The 16,216-nt window shown below is 44.3% G+C and overlaps 1 protein-coding gene across 1 annotated transcript in view; it reads left to right on the top strand.

Moving 5' to 3' along the window:
• Window positions 1–16,216, top strand: part of SLC22A4 (solute carrier family 22 (organic cation/zwitterion transporter), member 4) — a 49,544-nt gene that overhangs the window by 22,469 nt on the left and 10,859 nt on the right. Inside the window, 3 exon segments of the mRNA XM_011951114.1 lie at window positions 5,907–6,078; window positions 11,342–11,468; window positions 15,562–15,656. Coding sequence (XP_011806504.1) covers window positions 5,907–6,078; window positions 11,342–11,468; window positions 15,562–15,656 — 394 coding nt within the window.

Here is a 16,216-nt window from a genome sequence, read left to right on the forward strand (position 1 = left end):
CGGGATCCAGGCCTCTGAGGGCTTGCTATCAGCCTGGGGCCAGGCCTGTTGTAGGGTGCTATGGGAGCCTCTACAGTGACAGTTTTACTCCATTGTGCTCTGCAAGAAATTGCTGGCTTTTGTGTCCTGGTAAGAGACTCACTGTGTTGGGTTCTCAGGTCTGAAAGTTTAAGTGTCCCCGAAAACCAGCCTGCTCTGGAATGGCTGGACACCCCAGTCAGCGCCTGGGGTTGGGGGACACAGTACAAAGACAAAGTGGCTGCTAGCTTCCCTACAGTGCAGCAGCGCTCTCTGGTGTTTCTGGGATAAAATAGCCTAATTCCAGGTTGTATTTGACTAAAATAAACCAAAGGGTGTGGTCTGGGCTGAGGAGTTTGGTAAGTGCCTTTGCTTCCGCCCTCTGGCCCTAAGGAAGGGTTGGCAAAACTCTGCATGATAATTTCACATTAACTTGGGAAGCCAAATTCCTCCCACTGTCAAAGCAGTGCAGAAATAAGTCCTTGTTTCGTACTGCTTTTTAAAAATGATCAAGGCTGCCAGAGTCACAGCTAGAAAAGAGAAAGAGAGAACAGTGCTACCCAACACAGCATAAAGCAGACATGCCTGGAAGTGATGGTGTTGCCGGAGTGATGCTGGTTTAGGAGGAAATGACCACTTGGGACCAAGGACACTAACCCTACCCATGCTCCAGCTCGCCTCACAATCTCCTACTGTTGCCCAGAAATAATGCCCTCCACCTGTCCACGGCCTTCTGGGTAGAATACCATCAGTAGCCTCTCTTATCCCCCATAACTAGCTGCTTAAACACAAAAAGTTAATTATCTCCTGCCTTGACTGATTCATTAATTCAGTATTTTTCAGTACTTCTAACATCAACCTCCCATGTGACATTTCCTTGGGCATGCTGAACCATTTAAAGCTTTGCTTCCTCTGATGTCCAGCGGTTCCTCCTTTTGATAGGTGTGTAAGTGATGGCATCTTCCTTTACAACTCTGGCTACCAGGAAGCTCGGGCAAATTGGAAATGTAACTACATCAATGATGCAGCTTTTACCAGCCATATATATATATATATTTTGTTACTGTTTTTAAATTGAAAAGTTGAAATATAATTTTGTCTTAGCCTGTTTGGGATGCAATAACAAAATCCTGTAGACTGGGTGGTTTAAACAACCGAAATTTATTTCCCACAGTTGTGGAGGGTAGAAGTCCAAGATCAAAGTGCCAGCAGGGTTAGTGTCTGGTGAGCGTTCTCCCGTTGGGTTGCAGATGGCTGCCTTCTCTCTAAGTCCTCACATGATCTTTCTTCTGCGCAAGTGCTCGGAGAGAGGGAAAGCAAGAGAGAGCAAGCCATAGAGAGCTCACTCTCTGGTGTCTCTTCTTGTAAGGACACTAATCCTCTATCCTATCAGGTCAGGGGATCAATGTATGAATAATGGAGGGACACAAACATTCAGTCCATGACAGATTTGCATACCATGATATTCACACTTTTAAAGTGTATAATTCAGTGTTTTTTAGTATATTCACAAAGTTGTACAGCCATCAACACTATCTAACTCCTCATCACCCTGAAAAGAAACCCTATACAAATTAGCAGTCATTTCCCTCTTCCCTATGCCCCTGGCAACCACTAATTTACATTCTTCCTTTAATGGATTTCCCTATTCCGCACATTTGATATAAACAGAATCATATATTATGTGGCCTTTGTGACTGACTTCACTTGTTTTCAAGGTTGATCCATGTTGTAGCATGAATTAGTATTCCGCTGGATGAAGATTTCGGTCATCCATTCATCAGTCATTGAACATCTGGGTGTTTCTACTTTGGGGCTGTTACGAATAATGCTATGAACATTGGAGAATAAGTATTTTTGTGGATATATGTTTTTAATTCTCTTGGGTATAAGGCAGGACCTCTGCTAGGCCCTATGTTGATTCTATATTCAGCCTTTTGAGGAACTGCCAAACTGTTTTCAAAATAGTCAGCTGCATATTTTTGTTCTTTTCAGCAAGGCACAACTTTTTACTTTTCTTTATATTTTACTTTAATGTTACCATTATTTTATTGTATTTAAATTTGAAGTTGCCTCAAAATTTCCAAGGGATGAGCTGGCATATAAATCCATAAACATGATGCAGAAATTTGCTGGCATACCTTATTTGCATTGCACCATGAGAGGGAAGAACTGCGGGGACCCAGGGAAGAGCAAGAACTCACGCCTGTCTATTCACAAGGAGCTCACTGCCTGGTTGTGCCTCTGCAGCCAATGCAGCTGTCACTGTGGACATGGGGACATGGGTCAAGGGAGTGGGGCACATATTACTGGGTATACACAGAAATAGGAAATGTTACTTTTGACTAGAGTGATTGGTGCAGAGAGAGGGGAAGCCCTGAGCAGGGGAACATCTGTTAAGCTCTGAAGAGGGGTTCTGCTTTCTTCACTGGCCTTTTTGCATCAAAGGCATTGTACTTTCCATCATTCCCCTGACACGTAGCACATTTCAACTGCTTAACCAGGATAAAGAATAACTATTACTGAGCACCTGCCACATGCCAGATACCCTCCTAGGCACTTTACATACATGGTCTCAGTCTTCATAATAATATCTCCACAAAGGAGGGTTTATCATAGTCACTCTAGTAGCAACTTAGCATCAGGGAACCCAGGCTCTCCCCTTGCCAGATGGAGGACACTCCTAGCCCAGGGTTCCTGGCTCTTACCTCATATCCTGGTAGCTGCACTACAGTCTCGTTTCTTGAGCTGGGGTCTACTTAGAGCCTATGTTGGTCATTTATGAAGGTGCACGTCCTGCCTCTGTGTGGAATGGGCCTGGCAGGTACTGCTCTACAGTTCCTGGGGCAGGTACTGCTCTGCATGGAAGGGAGCCTGGCCCTCTCTAAGTCACCCCCTCTTGGAGAGAGTGCTCAGATTCAGATGGGTGTGACAGGTGGTGGGCAATACTCCTGCGGCTATCCTGGCCCTCATCCTAGCCAGGTCATGTCCCTTTGGCTTAGATGTCAATGTTTCACTCCCAGGAGAAACTCAGAGGCCCAGCCAGACCAAGACCAACCAGGCTTTGCCCTAGAAGCAAAGCAGACAGAAGAGGCAGATAGAGCATAGGGGGCCAGGACAGGGATTCCCAGTCAGCACAGCAGGAGTCACCACTGTCATCTGTTTCACTGCCACACGGAAAGCTCGTGGCAGCTGCAGGCCATGAAAGATCTGTGTAATCAGGCTTCTCTCCTAGCATTCCTCAGAGGGGCTGGCTGGCCTCCAGTGACAAGCCCAGGAAGGGAAAATGCAAATCCACTTCCGAAAGGGGGTTAAGGTGGGTGGATCACCTGAGGTCAGGCGTTCAAGACCAGCCTGGCCAACATGGCAAAACCCCATCTCTACTGAAAATACAAAAATTAGCCGGGCATGGTGGCAAGCGCCTATAGTCCCAGCTACTTGGGAGGCTGAGGCAGGAAAATCGTTTGAACCCAGGAGGCAGAGGTTATAGTGAGCTGAGATTGCACCACTGCACTCTGGCCTAGGCGACAGAGCACAAGTCTGTCTCAAAAAAAAAAGAAAGAAGAAAAGAAAATTGTAAAAGTGAAATCAGGATATGGCCTTACCCATCTCCCCTCATGCCTCTATTGGAATCTCAGTTGAAGAACTGCTTTAAAAGGCCAAGTCATGCCCCCAGTAATTTTTTTTTTTTTTTGGAAGGTAGACCAGTATCCATAGAGCAAATAAGGCTTGAATCCTGGTGCACCACTTATTATGTGCATGAATTTAGGCAACTGGCTTTAACTCTGAAGTCTCAGCTAATTATGTATAAAGTAGGAGGAATATTAGTTTTTGTTTTTGTTTTTGTTTGAGATGGAGTTTTGCTCTTGTTGCCCAGGCTGGAGTGCAGTGGCATGATCTCAGCTCACTGCAACCTCTGCCTCCTGGGTTCAAGTGATTATCCTGTCTCAGCCTCCCGAGTAGCTGGGATTACAGGCGCATGCCACCATGCCTGGCTAATTTTTGTTTTCTTAGTAGAGACGGGTTTCATCATTTGGTCAGGCTGGTTTCGAACTCCTGACCTCAGGTGATCTGCCTGCCTCGGCCTCCCAAAGTGCTGGGAATACAGGCATAAGTCACTGTGCCTCGCCTGGAATATTAGTTTTTATATAACTGGTGTGAAGGGTCAAAGAGATAATATATGTGAACACTTAGCCTGGAACCTGTCCTTGGAAATGGGTTTATAGGCTGAGCAATGCTGTGGGTGGTTAGGACAATTGTCTCCAACATGGGATGCAGGAGGCACAAAGTACTGGCTGTTTCTATCAGTCCAGGTTTTTAAATGGCCTCTCGAGAGGGACCCACTAAGGCAGATCTCTCAGTTATGAACAGTGAGGGAGAATGAGTGGGGTGGGTTGGGAACAGGTAGGTGGTAAAATGAGAAACCAGCTAACAGTAATTTTGCTGCTTCTCTGGAATGAGCTCTTAATCCCTTCGCCTGTGCCTAGAACATATAAACATGATTGAGAAAATCTCTCTTGAAAGGCAAGCATGAATGACCTTTGAATTATCTGTTTTGTATCTTCTGGGTCACTTCTCTGTAGTGTGGACAGATCCCCAACAAAAGGCAGAGTCATCGCCATTGGTCAAATCTCCGCCCCAGGTGTAGAGAACCAAGGGCAGACTCTGGAAAGGGCCCGGAGCTCCGTGACAAGAGAAGGAGCTTTGTTCTTGGACTCCCATCTGGTGCCGAGTGATCCACTGTGGCACTGAGCAGAGGCCAACAGTCACCTGCATGTCCTTTCCCAAAAAGCAGTGCCCGCACCAAGCAGTCATGGGCCTTTCTGCTGTTCAGGGAAAGCTCTGTGGAGTTCAATGGGTGTGTGGCCAGGTCTAGGGCTGCTGCCTGCAGGGGTGGGAGAACAGCTCCTGCTTTTCTTTCCTTGGTCCAAATGGACTGTGTCTGCCTGGGCTGATCTCTGGGCACAGCATGGCTGCAGGGAATTCAGTCCTGGGTGCTGAAGGCCTTTCTGTGCACCTCCAGAGCCAGCTCACTCCAACTGATTTCTCAGGGCTCAGGCATGGGTAAGTGTGTCCTGAGGTCTTGGAAAGAGTGAACTCTCCACTGCTTCCTGATGGGCCAATGTCTGTTTATTTACAGTTCAGAACTGTTGGAAAGGCTACACACACCGTGACCCCACATGGCCCCTCAGAAGAGCCACTGCTTGTCTCCTGAAACGTTCTCTCTGCTTCTCATGTTGGGGCTCTTATTTTGGAAATGTGGCATTCTCAGAAGGGATTAGCTCTTGGGGCTGGGCATATTTTTATGACATGGAATGGCCTTAAAATAAATTGGCCGGGCATGGTGGCTTATGCCTGTAATCCCAACATTTTGGGAGGCCAAGGCAGATGGATCACTTGAGGTCAGGAGTTCAAGACCAGCCTGGCCAACATGGTGAAACCCTGTCTCTACTAAAAATACAAAAATTAGCCAGGCCTGGTGGTGTGCGCCTGTAGTCCCAGCTATTCGGAAGGCTGGTGGGAAGGTCACTTGAGCTTGGGAGGCAGAGGTTGCAGTGAGCTGAGATCGCGCCACTGCACTGCAGCCCAGGCAACAGAGGGAGACTTTGTCTCAAAATAGTAATAATAATAATTAATTAATTAAAAATAAATAAATAAATCTATGACTCCGTTAAAATCTCATGGAAATTCAGCCTTCTATAAGTTGCCAAGTCTTGGATTACTTCCCACCTTCCTCTACCCTGACCATGCCTGCTCTGGGCAACGAGGCAAATGCCTTTCCCCTTTTTTAAGTGGTGATAGTTTGAACTCTAACTGCCACATAATGATATAAAAAGCAAATATTAAAGTGAGATAATATGCTAATACTCCTCCCTTGTTTTGAACAGGAACAGAAATTCCTGGCAAGTCAGTTCGTATTATATTCTCTACATTAGGAGTGTGCACATTTTTTGCAGTTGGCTATATGCTGCTGCCACTGTTTGCTTACTTCATCAGAGACTGGCGGATGCTGCTGCTGGCGCTGACGGTGCCGGGAGTGCTGTGTGTCCCGCTGTGGTGGTGAGTGTGACTCGTCCCCAGACAGGCCCTCTGCTGCGGGTCAGCACACCTGGAACACACCTGGAGCCTGGTGCTGACCTAGCTTGGGCTTGCATGACCTCCACGGAACTCGCAGAGGCCAGTTTCCAAGCTGGGAGTTTTTGCCTCATTGTGGGTGGGCCTGTGTGCTGGAGTTTGAGTCTCCATTGTCCTAAAAAGCACATTCTCAGGATTCCAATCTCTTCCTTGACACCAGCCACTCTTGCCTGTTGCTACTTATTTGTGGCGCTGGTGGTGTTGGATTTTGTCATTTTTAACTCTGCCCCCTGCTCTTTCATCACTTTTCTCTCTCTAGAAAAATCTCACTCTGCCGGGCGCGGTGGCTCAAGCCTGTAATCCCAGCACTTTGGGAGGCCGAGACGGGCGGATCACGAGGTCAGGAGATCGAGACCATCCTGGCTAACACGGTGAAACCCCGTCTCTACTAAAAAATACAAAAAACTAGCTGGGCGTGGTGGCGGGCGCCTGTAGTCCCAGCTACTCAGGAGGCTGAGGCAGGAGAATGGCATAAACCCGGGAGGCGGAGCTTGCAGTGAGCTGAGATCTGGCCACTGCACTCCAGCCTGGGTGACAGAGCAAGACTCCATCTCAAAAAAAAAAAAAAAAAAGAAAAATCTCACTCTATCCTACTAATGTAATTCTTCAAGCTTCCCTACCATATAATGATTAGCATCTATGAAAGGGAAGCCTATTTATTAGCACTTATGGTAGTGTGCCTATTTATCTGCTATGTCTTGAAGAGTGAGAAAATTACTTTTTATTTAATAAATTGTTAGAGAAATGTTCTCTTCTCTCCTCCCACAACCTCCCAACTCAATTTCAACTCAGTATAACACAACAGTTATAGGAATAACAAAGTTTGAAGATTCTGGCCACAGTCTTACCCAGTATGACTATCTGGGAGATTTCAGGTGAAAGAATAAGTTAAAAATCATGGAATAAGGTGTCAGACATACCCTCTTTTTGGGGATTTCCTGTTTCCTTGCTTTTTCACATTTAAGCAAGAGGAAAGGGATTCCTTCCATTGGTGGGTCTGGTTCTGTCTCTCTCTCGTTCTCTTTCTCTCTCATTAATTCTTCTTGGTTTGATTTCATTATATCAAAGTCAAATCCTCCAGCACTGACTGGTTTCACTGAACTGCATAACTTCTACCTGCTTACACATAACACAAGCTTCTTTGATCATTTTTCAGAACTCACAATGTAGACTAGACCTCATGGTTGCCCGGTCCTTTGGACACCTCCTGACTGGGAAGCTGTCTAGGCCTTTATCTTATGCATCTGTTAGGCAGTCATAGAGGTTGACAGGCAGGCCACCTGTCTGACTAGACAGCGCAGGTCAGGTGGGCTCACTCTAAGCCCCTGTATTCTCATGATCTGTAAGAGTGCTGTGATTTATCAGTGTAAATTCTTGGCATGAAGTGTGCAGGTGGAGTTGATAGTTTGTTAAAGGTTAGGAATTATTCTGACTTGCAACACTCCTCTGGAACCCTGTCTGAGGACCAGGAAACCCGGCCTGAGGAGCAGTGAATAAGGGCTGGCCATTATCTACATAGCTGTGCCTCCAAGGAAAGCATCCCAGATTTACAAGAGCAGAGCAATTTTCTGAATGAGAGTAATTATCATCATCATCATCTGTCCCTCTCTCCACAACTCCCTTGCTAACTGAATTTATTGGAAAAGATGTTAGTGACTACAGGTTCTCTCAAGACACAAGACAAGATTATTCAAAGGTTTTTTTCTGCCTCTTCAGCTGAATGATTTTAATAAACTATGTGCTCTGGCTCTAGTTGTCATTTTGACCTAAGGGACCAGTACTTTCAAAGTGTTATAATTAGCCAGGTATGGTGGTTCACACCTGTAATCCCAGCACTTTGGGAGGCCAAGTTGGGAGGATCACTTTAGCCCAGCAGTTCAAAACCAGCCTGGGCAACATGTCAAAACCTTGTCTGTACTAAAAATAAAAAATTAGCTGGGTGCAGTGGTGAGTGCCTGTAGTCCCAGCTACTTAGGAGGTGGAGGTGGGAGGGTCCCTTGAGCCTGGGAGTTCAAGATTACAGTGAGCTATATGATCATGCCACTGCACTCCAGCCTGGATAGAATGAGATGCTGTCTCAAAAAAAGTTATAATCAATCTTATTAATGTATGATTCTATCAGAGAGAAAGAGAGACAGAGAGAGAAAGAGAGAGAGAATAACAATATAAGGCCCCTGAATGGCTGTACAGAGATTAGTAAGGATGGGATTTGCCTCAGGACCATATGTCACAGCGAGGAATGAACAGCTCTGATTCATTAGCCCTCCAGAGTTAGCCTCCAGAGTTTCCAGCGAGAAGGTCCATCCCACAGGGAGCCTGCTCACTCTGCCCTAAGGAGAGCTCTTTCTTCTGTTTCCCAGGGGCCAGTCTATGAGTGGTCCTGGCTGTGGGCATACTGTACCACGGACAGGACTTGCCCCAGATAGAGGCCAGCCCGGGACCAGCACTGACAAGCTGAGTGCTCCCCCTGAACGTTTATCAGTGGTCTTATCATTTTCCTGTAAAAGAAAATAGCTTTCTTCTGAACATCCTGTCCTTGCAGGTGGGGCTTCCCAAACGGATGCTCATCAGTCTAGTGGTTGGGTTATGGGGGGATGCTTAGAGCTGACATGGACCCTGCAGCCTGCTCAGTATGAGACAAGCTCTCCAGCAACACCTCACTCCTGTTTAGTCTGAATTAAATCTACAGAGAGATTATAGTGTGCAACCTCATTTGGCACTCCATTGACTTTTGAAATGATCAGCTAGATTTGAGATTATGTGCACACACAAAAAATATCAAAGCAATTCAAAAGTAGAGATACCACTGGGCCTGAGTACAGTGGGCTAGATATGGGAGATAAACCTACATAGAGGCATTGCTGGTGGTTTGGGGAACTTTTTATGTCCCAGGTTTCCTTTAAAAGGCTTGGCAGTAAGTGGCCATAGGTGTGAATGGAGTATATGTATAGGGGGTGGGGATGGGGTAGGGAAGCAGGCCATAGATGAAACGTGAGGAAAGCTACGCAATTTCAAGATGATTAAACATTAAGAGTCTGAGGCCAGTGATCTGCAGAAAAAAAGGTAGGATATTTCTAAGCATAATCTGGTTGGAGAAAGATACTGGCCCAAAGTAGAAGCATCTATCCATGAGGTATATCGTGGCTGTGTAGTAAGATCTCTAATTCTGCACTAATATAGTAGCCACCAGTCACATGCAGCTATTTAAATTTAAAATTAATTAAAAGCAAATAAAATTAAATTTTTGTTTCTTCAATCACAATAGCTCAGTAGCTACATGTGGTTAGTGGGTGCTGTCTTAGCACAGATATAGAACATTTCAGAAGTTTCTATTGGACAACACGGTTCTAATTACTAGAAGTCAGTGACCTAACATTATTGTAGTTCCTATAGGGACCAACTAAATGCATATTCTGAAAAATGCAAACTGAGCTCATTTTTCAATTCATGTGCTAGTAAGCTGGAGAGGGGACCTGCTAGTTCGTCATTTGTTTTGCTCTGAACTTATTCCTAGTGTGGATTTGGGCCAATTAATTATAGAGGACTCTGTGTCTGCTACTTATAATTTGTTTTCTAGGCTAAGTAAGTACAGATGCTCTTTGACTTATAATGGGGTTATATCCCAATAAGCTGATTATAAATTGAGAATATTCTAGGTCAATACATCTAACCTACTGAGGTAGGAAGCCAGACACGACTCCAGAGCCAGGGGTTGGACACCGGACCAAATTGAGGACCAGCTAAAACAGAGCCAGGGCAGAAGATGCTTTCCATAAGACACACCCACCAGTGTGCCATGTCAGTTTACTGTTGCCATGACAACACTCAGGCTTTATTGCCCCTTTCCATGGCAATGACCCAGTGACCCAAAAATTACTACCCTTTCCCTAGAAATTTCTGCATAAACTGCCCTTTCATCTACATGTAATTAAAAGTAGTTATAAATATGAGTGCAAAACTGTCCTGAGCTGCTACTCTGCCTGTGGGGCAGCCTGCTCTGCAAGAGCAGTCACTGAGCTGTAACATTGTCTCTTCAATAAAGCTATTTTCTTCCACCTCCAGTTTGCCCTTGAATTCTTTCCTGGGCAAAGCCAAGAACCCTCATGGGCCAAACCCCACTCTGGGGCTTGCCCGCCCTGCATCCCTACCAAATATCATAGCTCAGCCCAACCTACCTTAAACATGCTCAGAACACTAACATTAGCCTACAGTTGGGCAACATTTTCTAACACAAAACCTATTTTATAATTAAGTATTGAATATTTCATGTAATTTATTAAATACTGTACTGGAAGTGAACAACAGAATGGCTGTATGTATGAGTACTCAAAGTAAGGTTTCTACTCAATGCATATCACTTTTCTCCTATAGTAGAAAAATTGTAAGTCGAACCATCATAAGTTAGGGACCATCTGTACTGACAATAGGTAAGGAAAATGAGAGCTGACAGGAGAATGGCTAAAAGATTTTGAGAAATAAAAATTTAGAAAGAATAGAAGTTCTATTATTTGCAACTGTGTTTGAGCATCAGCTATAAATGGGAATAGACTATGTAATTTAAAACAATAAGCTTTTAGACGTTAACAAAAAGACAACATTGGGGCTCATCTCGCAAAAACTGGTTTGGGCACTCGCTGATCTGGGAATCTGTTGAAAGCCATGGGGACCCTACACAGGCAGGTATCAGTGCCCTCACCTTCTCTTTTAACTAAAGGAAAAGATCAAGAACACAGATGCCCTGGCCATCCTTTTCCCAATAAATTGTGAACGTCACCAGCTGGGACACTAGCAATTCTCCTTAGGATGGACCCACTGCAAAGACAGTCTCTTCTCTAGGGGAACTTACAGTCTAGTAGCTACATTTCTTTTATGAGCCACAATGCCTATAAGTTTTGGATGAACTTCTCCAGATGTCCTGGCTCAAACATGCCCATAGTTATTGTCACCCCTTATCGTCTGGTCCTGGTCTCAAGCACAACTGATGATCAGTCTTATAATTTGATCAGAAGTTTGAAGCTTGAAGGTGCTTTTATTTATTCCTATGCTTCAGTGGAAATCTTATGTGGACTCTCTTTAAAAAGACAAACTAGAATTTTACAAAATTACAACTATCTGGGGGAAACTCAGATTTAATAGTATCCAACCCTGCTGTTGTGAAAAATTATTAAATATTACAAATAAATTATAGGTTCATTCCTGAATCTCCTCGGTGGCTGATATCCTAGAGAAGATTTAGAGAGGCTGAAGATATCATCCAAAAAGCTGCAGAAATGAACAACATAGCTGTGCCAGCAGTGATATTTGATTCTGTGGAGGTAAGCATTTGCACATGTTTCCTCTTGAGATCAGCTATGCATTCTTGATTTTATGGAATTTAACTTAATTCAATATTTGTTAAGTGCCCACTATGTACCAGGCATTGCACTATGCCTTAGGAACACAATCATGATTAAATTCTAAGATAAAATCCACCTTAAAGGGCTGTTTATAAGAATTAAATGCAATAATATATGTAAACTGCTTAGCAAATAGCAAGTGTTCATTAAATATTAGTTCCCTTTATTTTGCAAGTTTATCATCAACTTTCTATTGGCATTGCTCCAAATCACTGACACAGCTATGTACTGATGATTTTTAAATGTCCAGATTAAGTGGAAAGAATATGTTTCAGAGTTAGTCCACCCTGGGTTTTCCACTGTACCCTGAATCTTACCACAGGCTGCTGAGGAAGCTCTGCATGTCTTTAGTCTCGCTCTGTGTCATATCTAGAACCTTAAGGCCTGAAAGCACACGCTTGAGGATTCACCCTTGAAAGTTGGTGACCACAAGGAAAAGCTGATATCCTGTGGAAGCAGCCACACCTCCTGACAGTTCGTGAGGATATGCAGTGTGCCATGCCCTGTGCTGGCTCCTAGAGGAAATAAGAAAAATAAGACACAGCCCCAATTCTAAAGGAACATAGAATGTAACTAAGATGGGTAAGAGGATTAGATAAAAAGATAAACAATGACATAAGGGAAGAAAGGGTAAGTATCTAAGAAGAGACGCTGTGTGCCAGCAATACAGAGAAAGAGAGCAGGGTGGCCCACAGCTGGAGGCAGGTCCAAGCCAGGGAGGACAGCAGGACTCATTTAAATGAGTGGAGAGGATGGGGCAGGGCATTCCTGGCTAGGAGATAGGTAAGAGTCTGCTCAGGACACCTAAAGAAGACTATGGTGGCTTCAGTAGCATTATGCATGCCCTGCACCAAAGCATGTAGTGCGGAAAGCAGAACTCTGTAGAGGACAGTGGGCATGCCACTGCTTACCCCGAGGGCTTCCCCGATCCCTGGCCTTCAGGACCTTTTCCAGAAGTAGATACTCTAGCTATGGCTAGAGGCTTAGAGTGGCCATGAACTCAAGCTCTCAGAGGGCTGCCAGGACAAAACATCCCTTAATCCTTTGCCCTTCAAGTCAAGAAGTCCATTTCAAGTCTCAGTCAATTTAAATGGATAAAACAACAACAACAACAACAACATTGGGAGTGTCTAACACTTCTGCCCTTCAGGACTCTGCTGGGTGTTTATTGGTATTTATCAACTAGGTGGCCTGATTCCTATCTGTGAAACTTACATTCTAGCTATAGGGATTTACCTACATGGATGAAAGCAATCATAAAATAGATATGAGATATATAGTTATGGACACATAAGAATATAGTTCAGTGTTAAAACATATGGTTCTGGCAGTGCCTTTATATATATAGATACACATACACACATACACATATATAAATATGTACATATGTGTATGTATGTGTATCTAATACATATATATATATATACACTTAAAAAAAATTTTGAGTCTCACTGTGTTGCCCAGGCTGGAGTGCAGTAGCGCAATTACAGCTCACTGTAGCCTCAACCTTCTGGGCTCAAGCAATCCTCTCACCTCAACCTCCCAAGCTGGAACTATAGGCAATTGCCACCAAACCCAGCTAACTTTTTGTATTTTTTTTTTGTAGAGACAGGGTTTCACTATGTTGCCCAGGCTGGTCTCAAACTCCTGGGCTCAAGCAATCCTCCTGCCTCTGCCTCCCAAAGTGCTAGGATTACAGATGTGAGCCACCATCCTCAGCCTGACAGTGCCTTCTTTCTTCCTGCCATGATGCACATCTAGCCTGAACTGGACAACCCATTAAGGGTTTGCGCTTGTGCTTTCCTGAGGCCTGGTCATCTCCCCTGCTCACCTCCTGTAGCATCCTCTTTAGGAGGATCTGCAGAGCCCTGTGCCAGCAATTGCACCCTATTTAGAATGATATTGAAGAGCCTACCAAATGCCAGGCACTGTGTTCTGCTCATTTAATGCCCATGCATTTTTTTTTTCCAAAAAAAGAAACTAAGGCGCAGTGAAGTTAAGAAACTTGCCCAGGATCACACAGATGTTAAACTGGGATTTGTGACCTAGTTCTCCCAGGCACCAAAGCACATGCTCTTAACAACTGTAATTTTTCACTTCGTGTTAGAGGCAGTAACATTAACTTCGACAGGAAAAGATATAGAGTAGAGCATTGTCTTAGAAAGCAATCTCAAGCATCCTTGGCTTCAGAAGAAGCACCTTCAACCTGCTCCTGGTACCTGATCCAAAGACATTTTGGTGGCTCCACCCAGGCCAGGGACAACCACTGGATACAAGGATATTCTCGTTCTGAGGTTTCCAATCCTGGCTGCTCATCACAATCACCCAAGTGCTTTAAGAATACAGATTCTCAGGCCTCTGTTTAAAAGAGTCGAAGTAGGCAAGCCCAGAGAGGAACCTGGCAACCTGCATTTGAGAAGGGGCCCGTGGAACCACCAAGTGTTAGCATAGGCCTGGTCCACAGGTCCTGTCTGTGTGCACCACCCCAGAACCCTCCAAGAGGATGTCTAGTTCCCACTAGTTTATGCAGGGGCTTTGCTTTGTTGTAATATCAGGGTTATTCTGCTGGGAGCCATGTTCTGGGGCTCTACAATCCAAATAGTGCAGTAGAGAAAAGGCAATGTGGCTGTGAGCTGTGTAAGTGTCTGATCATTCCTAGAAAGAAGGACACTCACATTTGGAGAGCACCTGCTGTGAAGGCAGGCCTGGCACTCTCACTTCTTCATAATAGAAATTCCTCCATCAGTCTCTTACTGCACATGCACTGTAGGGCCACAAAGTCACAAAGTCCTGGTACTTCATCCTTGAGAGATTCCCCACCTCAGAGCCTAATAATTTTTATGTTAGTTTCAATTATAATCAGCTTGGTTAACTTGATTCATAACTCATGGTAAGTTAATATCCGCAAATTAAAAGCAAAAGAATAGGCCGGGTGCAGTTGCTCACACCTGTAATCCCAGCACTTTGGGAAGCTGAGGTGGATGGATCACCTAAAGTCAGGAGTTTGAGACCAGCCTGGCCAATATGGCAAAACCCCATCTCTACTAAAAATACAAAAATTAGTCGGGTGTGGTGGCGGGTGCCTGTAATCCCAGCTACTCAGGAGACTGAGGCAGGAGAATTGCTTGAACCTGGGAGGCGGAGGTTGCAGTGAGCTGAGATCGCGCCACTGCACTCCAACCTGGGCGACAAGAGTGAAACTCCCTCTCAAAAAACAAACAACTAAGTAAATAAATAAATATAAATAAAAGTAAAAGAGTATAAGCTCATCAATAGCAGTAAGGATTTGTCACTGACCACTGATGGCTAGCCTCTTTTCCTCAATGATACAGTAATAATAATAATAATAGTTTAAATTTATTGGACATTTACCATGGTTCAAGCACTGTGCTAAGCCATATATATATTATATATATATATATGATCTCATTTAGTCTCTCAACTCCCAATTAATATACCCATTTTATAGAGCAGCAAGCTAAAGGCTGAGAGGTAGGAGAATTGCTTGAACCTGGGAGGTGGAGGTTGCAGTGAGCTGAGATCACGCCACTGCACTCCAGCCTGGGCCACAGGGCAAGACTCCATCTAAAAAAAACAAATAAGCAAATAAACAAAGAAGTGTAAAAAGCAGACATGGCCTCAAGGAAGGGACTACATGGCCCTACCCTTCAATAGGCAGTCCTGAGGATCACAGATCAGTGTGGTAAAGGACATCCATTCTCTGACTGTCAGTCAGAGAAAGACTATATTAGACAACAGGCTTTGTATAACGAGACAGGGAAGGGGGTGTTATATATTTAAAAGGCTTCTGTGTAAAATGGGCTGCAAACATTTTAAAGTGTCAGAATAAGCATCATATATGTAGATGCCCTATTGCCTCCAATTCCCAGACTTCTAAGCATAGTCAAGGTGAAGTGAGAGTTGCAGCATAAGTTATCCCCATGCATCATCGCCAAAGATACTTCCTTACTACCTCTTAATCTCATGGTTATTTGCATTATTTTGGTTACAGGAGCTAAATCCCCTGAAGCAGCAGAAAGCTTTCATTTTGGACCTGTTCAGAACTTGGAATATTGCCATAATGACCATTATGTCTTTGCTGCTATGGTAAGTAATAAATGACCTGGAAATGCAGACATCTGGCACATAAGTATGCAACTGATTTTCTTTAACTCAGAGGAACATTATGGCAACGTCTGGGTTTTCCTGAGGAAAAATTAAGATTATAAAATTCTAAATTATTTTGAAATGCCTCGATTCAGTTCATGGGACTAGATACTGAAAAAATGTCACTGGGTGCAGTGGCTCACGCCTGTAATCCCAGCACTTTGGGAGGCCAAGGTGGGCAGATCACCTGAGGTCAGGAGTTCAAGACCAATCTGGCCAACATGGTGAAACCCTGTCTCTACTAAAAATGCAAAAATTATCTGGGCATGGTGGCGCATACTTGTAATTCCAGCTACTGAGGAGGCTGAGGCAGGAGAATCACCTGAACCCAGGAGGTGGAGGTTCCAGTGAGCCTAGATCACACTACTGCACTCTAGCCTAGGCAACAGAGCAAGACTCCATCTTAAAAAAAAAAAAAAAAAAAAAAAAAAAAAGAAAAATCTCACTCTATCCTACTAATGTAATTCTTCAAGCTTCCCTACCATATAATGATTAGCATC

The sequence above is a fragment of the Colobus angolensis genome, unplaced genomic scaffold, assembly GCF_000951035.1.
Source record: "Colobus angolensis palliatus isolate OR3802 unplaced genomic scaffold, Cang.pa_1.0 Scaffold314, whole genome shotgun sequence".
Lineage (NCBI taxonomy): Eukaryota > Metazoa > Chordata > Mammalia > Primates > Cercopithecidae > Colobus > Colobus angolensis.